This window comes from Scleropages formosus, chromosome 10 (genome assembly GCF_900964775.1).
Source record: "Scleropages formosus chromosome 10, fSclFor1.1, whole genome shotgun sequence".
NCBI lineage: Eukaryota > Metazoa > Chordata > Actinopteri > Osteoglossiformes > Osteoglossidae > Scleropages > Scleropages formosus.
The window spans coordinates 20,114,831-20,122,020 of NC_041815.1; the positions used below are offsets into that span (position 1 = coordinate 20,114,831).

A 7,190-nucleotide genomic window follows, 5' to 3' on the forward strand; every position below is an offset into this window, starting at 1 on the left:
AGTGAAAAAGTCAACAATGACAAGAAAAAATATGTATATCCTGCTTTGCAAGCGAAGAACATGCATTGCTGAAGCATACTAAAGCATAAGCAGTCTTTTTCTCTCCATCTTTATACCCCCCCCCCCCACCATGTCAGCCATCCACCACTAGTCTTTCCAGCTCTTTCTCGTCTCTGCCATCCCCTCCCTCTCCTGCAGAGCAAGTGGTACAAGGAGGTATTTGGAAAATGCTCTGAGTTGACCAAACCAAGCCGTTTGGCTGCATCTCCTCGCTCCCTTCCCGTCCTCTTCCCAAATAAGGAGGCACTTTTTAACAGGGAGGAAAAAAGAGAGCGGGAGCCCGACACCAGAAAGACAGACGGAGGGAGGGATGGGGAGGAGAGCGCGAGTACGAGAGAAGGGGGTGGCCGTGTCCTTTTAAGGCACTGGTTTCCTATCTGCCATTCGCTCATCTCAAACTAACTCAATGCGGTGAAGTCACTTCAACTCATCTGCTCTTTTTAAGTCGGCACTCCTAGCGAGAGGACGCTGCACGCAGCTTGTACCAAGAGCAAGAGGTACACACACACACACACACACACATACACACACACGCACACACACGCACACACCCACACAGGCACAGGCGCGAGCGAACACACTCCGGAATCACTGCTGTCTGCGCAAAGGCTCTTCGACCTCAACTTTTTTTCTTCCCGCAGAGTAAGTAGGTCTGACTTGTAATTTACACTGAGCTGGTTTTGCTGTGAGCGGATGTCAGCGCTTTTAGAGAGGTTGGGACGTAGACGTTGGGAGCGTAACCAGACTTATCGCTGGAGCTCGGTGCTCATTTTCTCTCCTCACTTGAACAATAGCGCTCTGTACGGAACCGAGCGGTTGAATTAATTTAGGTCATTAGAGAGCAGAAACGGTTCAGTCCTGCATTCCAGCTGAATTAGAAGGCCTGTCCAAGACTTGATGTGTCTCTGCGCTCCTTGTTGCCTCTGTGTGCAAAAGTGTTTCTGCTGTATGAGGAGACGGTCGCAAAAGAATCCTTCATGCATTCATTTCGGTACTTTTGCCTTTATTACTGCGTGTATTCTTACACGATGCACATTCTGCTTTTACCTAACGTTTTCTTTTTACCGGTTCGCCTCTTTGCCAGCCTCGTATTTTTGCATGTTTTTTCGTGTATGGAAACTATAGGCTGTGGCAGGGACCCAGAAGATGTACGGAGACTTGTAGCATCCTGCTGACGTTCCGTTGTTTGCGCAGCTAAAGGTCCCAGGAAAAAAAAAAAAAAAAAAAAAAACCGTGGAGTTATGAGACATTGATCACAATGCTGACTGCGCTTAACCCTGACGTGTCAGTGGAATCCCAGGTTGCAGCTCGCGTATTTGGACTTGCAACCTAGTGCCATAAATGGGCTTTTAATTGGAGTCCACTGGCTGGGACAGAGGCATTCTTGAAGGGAGACACTCCTTGTCAACTAGAAAGAAACACAGACGCAGCCACACAGGCCGTGGCATGCTCTGGCACACACACACACACACACACACACACACATATAGGGGAGAGAGAGAGAGAGAGAGAGAGAGAGAGTGTGAAAGAAAGAGACTCAGATCTACTCAACACAGCACAAATGAACAGTCAGAAGTACAAACACGGAAAGAAAATCAAACACATGTCATAAGCCGGCGATTTTTTGTAATACTGTGCATACAGGCATTGTTCCCTGTGAAGTCAGCAGGTCCTGACGAAAGACACAGAGGTGGACGGCAGCAGAACAGAACGCGAGAGAAAAGACGCAGCAACGAGGACATTTTCATTCATCGACACACGAAGGGAGACGTGGCTGCATCGCACTCCAGAGTTTAATTCGCACCATGTGCGATGAATTAATTCGGCCTGTACGGTCGGAGGGGGATTATCCGCGGGTGTTTGCGAGAGCGGTAGCGTTCTGAATTTCATCGTGACTTGTTTTTACGGCCACGCGAGGAGAATTCAGGAAAAACATCATTGTTATGACTGTTTTCAGTTTCTTTCCAGTGTGCCATACCTGAAGGTCTTCCATGTCCAGACTTGTCTGAGAAGAGCATGTCAGAATATGTGAATGACAGTGAGAACAGGATGGTTGTTTCCCAGCACCCTAAAACGAGCACGTTATAAATTTTTGGCATTTATGAGAAAATAGTGCAGTTTTTGCCCTCGAGGTGAATCGCAGCTGCGGGGAAATATAATATTTTAGCGCACGCAGGCATTGAGGAGCGACGCAAACACGCGAGATAGAGCCCCTTGGCACTTTTCGGAAGAAAGCAAACCGCTGGAGAGGGTTAGCACGCATAACCGTCGAGCGAGTTTTCCGTAAGGACACGCAGAGAGAGTACAAATTGCTACGTCGCTCGCTTTGCTGCCGCAGTTCCGACAGGGGCCTTTCGATTTCGCACCGGTGTCAGTAAAGAGGCGTGAATTAAGCCAAAATCAACCTTAGGCCCTTCACTAACTTAAAATATTCTGTATATATGATTGCCTGGATCTTGCTTCTGCCAACTGGCAACTTTGCCTCTGTGGTTCTCCTCCCATCCCAGAGTGTGAGGCAACAGCGCTTAGGTCATTCTTGGGGTGTTTATTCCAGAGATCGTCGCAGCTCTGCAGACCCACTATCTGAGCTGCACAGCTTTCCCCGATGCTCACGGAAGCTGCTCCTTCTTGTACTCGCTGCGGCGTCAGTGATTTCCTGGTATTTTACACGCTTCCACAAACCTTTGCCACCGTACGGCGGCCGAACCCCTTCCGGCGTAACCGCGGCACTTTCGGCTTCCTTCAACACGAAGGCAGTTTCGCAGAACGCTGGACGCCGAGAAAGTCGAGAAGCAGGGGGGACAGGGGACGACAAGCAGCAGCACGTCCAGAATGGAAGAATAACAGGATCTTTCTGCATCGCCCCACCCCACCATACTAACGTGACATGAGGACAGCTGTGTGAGTTATCAACCTACCCCAGCTGTGGAGGAAGAGAAATTTACAAACACACACTCCTCGCACACATACATACGTACATACACACATAGTGATAGATAACAGTACAGCGCTGAACATTTACATACCTGCACACGACCGCTGTATTTACACAGGCGAGAGTTTCCTCTGCGAAAACATTTTTAAGAGTTTATGCCCTGTACGTAAACACATTGTATGGCGCAGTTTGTGTTTGACAGGATGAGATGGGGAGGGATGTATTAGGGTGGATGTTGTTTATAGCAGCAATGCTATGGTCGGTCTCATTTAACAACAGGAATCAGAGCTGCAAAGATATGAAAGCCTAGCCAAAACCATGCTGGGATGTATCACCACCGTGCTTTGGACAGAGTCGAGTGGTATGCGGGCTTTTGTATATGCGGGTGTTTCGTGATCAACTCGGTGAGAAAACATGGTAGGGTTGTTCGTTCCAGCGCAGGTTTTTTGTTAGGCCTTCGGGTTAAGGCTCAGCCCTTGTGGCCAGTTGGGCCAATGGGAAACATCTTTAACCATTCCAGTTATGGTTCTTCACCAGAGGGAACAATCCATGACTAACGTTCATATAATCTAGTGGGTCAACATTTATTTCCCTTTACTGGTCTGTCCTGTTCTGGATTGAGTTAGAGTTGCGGCCCTGGCCAAGCCACAGCCTGGAGCCATGTTGAGCGAGACCAGTGAAACTCAACTCCATGAATTAACAGATGTTCATTTGAGCCCTTTCAAATGGCTCTGGTTTGACGTGAAAAGCCCAGGTGCTGAAATAATTGCGGCTCCCCCCTTTGTGTACCTTGTACATCAGAAAAAAGAGGAATAAATAAAAACAGGCATGTGTCTAACAGACAACACTTGTTCTGTTACAAGCTTGCTCTGTTGGCCAGTACTCTGCATAAAGCTACTCAAACTGTCCGTTGCCTTTGCAAATATGTGCCGTTCATCACAAGTGAAAAAAGAAGTTGTCAGGTTGTTAAGAAAACGGCTTCGGTGCAGGACACTGTGGGAAGGGAGGTGGGGCCAATGTGATACAGCAAGAGTGACTTCAGAAAGTCCAGTTTCCCGCTTCATTTTGTTATATTCAGAAGAAGAGCAAGGAGCATGTTGCCAAAATGCAGTTTCATTCATGGTGAGATTTGTCACTGCAGAATCATACTACATATGAACATATGAGTAGATGGTCAAACCTGTAAGTAGGAATGCGTCTCGCAGTGTTCGACTGTTGATGACTCTCCCTAAAGATCTCAGCACGATGGAAAGGAAGAGGAGAAACGCAACTGTTTAGGACATGGGTTTGACACAGGTCGGATGTGATGCTGGCAGCAGTGAGAGCCACAACCAGCCTTGAAACACATCACCCAACTTTTCAGACTCACTTGGTCATTGTGTCAGGGTGGCGCCAAGACTATAACCTTTAACCCCTCCCCCCAGGCCCAGCAAGTCGTGGTGTCTTGACATCAAGATGGCATCCCAGGTGACAGTGGTACCAGGGATGAGTGTGCTTGTGTGTGAGCTTTACGCCAGCGGCCGAATGCGTGAGGTTTGCTTCAGCTGTGCGTTGGTCAGCGGAGGTAGTGATGCCTGCATGTGTGTGTATGTATGTGTGTATGAGCTTGACTCTTGCCAGTTCAGAGCTCCCATTGTGCAGAAAACTGTACCATTCCACCACTCCTGCCAACATTTATATGATCTCGTCTGACTTCTGGGGTTTTACTATAGGATGGGGGCTGGTACAGTCTCATGTGCAATTTCACATGGTTTACTATGCATGTTGTCCTCATCGGTGCAATCGCCTGCATGTCTAAGCACATTTTTTTTAAAGAGTCCTTTACAGTGGCTGAACAGCAGAAATGTACAAGCAAAATATGGCACTGCTGCATATAGAATGATTTGGTATTCAAATGAAAAAGATAGAAGGGTATAAATGCAAATCCATGTCAACGCGTCCATTTCAGGTAAGTCAGAGTAATATGCCTTCAGATAAGCTTCAAAGTTATACAGCCAGCTGCATGGAATACATTGCAGACAGGTTGTTGTGTTTAGCAAAGGTTTATGGACGCCTCTCCCTTAAAAAAATGCTCTATGATATCAGATGCAACCATTACATTTAGCAACAAACTGCATGTGCTGTCGTGTTTTGTGTCTACATCTGCAAACGTAAATACCTTAAAATTGAAGTTTTATAGTAACTATAAAAGCAGGAGAACACAGATTGTTGCTATGGCTCTGATCAGGCATGGGGTCTTGTTTGCACTGCAAACTCTAGTCCTGGAGGACCACGCTATTGAAAAGATTTCTCAGTTCTCTCTCCAACTTCAAATTAACTTATGACCAAAGGCGAACATTTAAACATCTCTGAGACTCACTTTGGTCAATTGTGTTGTGGAGAAGATGATGCAAAAACCGTCAGGCCCCCCAGGACCTGCGTTTGCATACAAGCAATGCTTTGGAACAGAGGCTGGCGTAGTTTCAATAATTTTTTTTCCCAAAAACTTTCAGATCATTCTGCTTCTTTTCTGTTAATCATGTTTCATATCTCCTGATTGACAGGGAGCTCCAGGTATGGCTAACAAAGGTCCCGCCTATGGCCTAAGCCGTGAGGTGCAGGGCAAGATTGACAAGAAGTACGACCCTGAGCTTGAGGAAAAGCTGATCCAGTGGATTGTGGCCCAGTGTGGTTCTGGAGTGGGTCGACCTGAGCCCGGAAAGACTGGCTTTCAAGTCTGGCTAAAAGATGGCTGTGTGAGTGAATAACTATCTCACCCTATGCAATAACTTTCCAAACCACCTACAGTGAAAGAGCTATCCATGTCTCCTGGATAATACTGAAAATGTAGATGATCTTCGGTTCAGGTGCTGACTGCCACCTCACAAAGTGTCACAACTCATGCTTCCACCATTATCTTTATCTGATCTGCATGGATCTCAGTATCAAGGCTTCTCTTTGCATCGCTGTGAATGATCAGGTCATCCTGTTTTGCCTCTATTTCTGTAGGTGCTGAGTGAGCTGATTAACACCCTTTATCCTGGAGACAAGCCTATCAAGAAGATTCAAACCTCTCCTATGGCCTTCAAGCAGATGGAACAGATCGCTCAATTCCTGAATGCAGCCGAGCGCTACGGGGTCACCAAGACGGACATGTTCCAGACAGTGGACCTTTGGGAGGGTAAGCAGAAATCAGGCGAGCAATTCAAATCCTTTGTGCGTCTTTGCCAGTGGGTGTTTCGTGTTAGTTCCCACTGGTCAATGGTTGTGCAGGTGTTCATAATTGCAATCTGTGCTTTCCTGTCTGGATGCAGGAAAGGACATGGCAGCAGTGCAGCGGACCCTGGTGGCACTGGGCAGCATAGCAGTTACCAAGGATGATGGCGCTTACCGCGGTGACCCCAACTGGTTCCACAAGTGAGCGTCTAACACCTGTGCTTGGAAGCCTTGCTCTGCCGAGAGGGGCCAGATACCTTAAACTCCAACCTGATCTCCCCTCTGTCATGTTAAAGCAGAGCTGCAACGTCAGCACTGTGGGTTACTCTTTGTAATCAGCAACACCCTATAAACTCAACTGATGTCCATTATATTGCAGAAAAGCCCAGGAGAACCGAAGGGACTTCTCTGACGACCAGCTGAAAGAGGGCAAGAATGTCATTGGGCTGCAGATGGGGTCCAACAAAGGAGCATCCCAGGCTGGAATGACAGGGTACGGCCGACCCCGGCAGATCATCAACTGAGGCCCCCTCCGCCGCCTTTCATCCCCTTCATTTCAAGGCCCCTCCTTCCCTCTGACCCTACCCCTTGCTCCTGCCCTTTAGCCAATCCAAGCTTGGACCAGCTTCACAACATTCAGTCTTAAAAAATGGGTCCGACTAGTCAAGGACTTCACAGATTCCAGACAAAAGAGTGACTAAGAGACACCAAGATACTGACAGATGTGCAAACTGACTTGACATACCATCCAAGTCTTAACCAAAACAATTGATCTTCTCCACACACTGATATGCATGTATGCTTATAAAGTATTTCATTCATGTATATTGTAAATTAAAACCCTGAACATTAAGGAACAAAACCACATGCAGCCTGTTTTGTAAAACTAACTTGTAACAAGTATGTTGAAGTTTAATAAAAACGCAATTCTGACAATATGAATGATAACTGCTATGAAGATAATTATGAAGGCATCCTTCATTCCGATTTAAATGCATAG

At 47.0% G+C, this 7,190-nt stretch overlaps 1 protein-coding gene across 4 annotated transcripts; it reads left to right on the forward strand.

Moving 5' to 3' along the window:
• Positions 1 to 399: 399 nt before the first annotated feature.
• tagln (transgelin) lies at positions 400 to 7,128 on the forward strand. 4 transcript variants are annotated; one of them, XM_018740416.2, is made up of 6 exons: positions 400 to 557; positions 4,420 to 4,462; positions 5,539 to 5,730; positions 5,984 to 6,155; positions 6,289 to 6,391; positions 6,570 to 7,128. In XM_018740416.2, exons 2-6 carry the CDS (start codon positions 4,451 to 4,453, stop codon positions 6,712 to 6,714), a joined length of 624 nt encoding a protein of 207 aa, XP_018595932.1. In that variant the 5' UTR covers positions 400 to 557; positions 4,420 to 4,450; the 3' UTR covers positions 6,715 to 7,128. The 4 variants fall into 4 exon arrangements, with proteins under 4 accessions (XP_018595932.1, XP_018595934.1, XP_018595933.1 ...); XM_018740415.2 differs by lacking the exon at positions 400 to 557 and adding an exon at positions 605 to 702; XM_018740418.2 differs by lacking the exon at positions 4,420 to 4,462.
• Positions 7,129 to 7,190: the final 62 nt, after the last annotated feature.

Coding starts and splice junctions, on each gene's coding strand:
- tagln (XM_018740416.2), top strand. Junction 6,156..6,288: donor GACAGTGGACCTTTGGGAGG/GTAAGCAGAAAT, acceptor GTCTGGATGCAG/GAAAGGACATGGCAGCAGTG. Junction 6,392..6,569: donor GACCCCAACTGGTTCCACAA/GTGAGCGTCTAA, acceptor ATTATATTGCAG/AAAAGCCCAGGAGAACCGAA.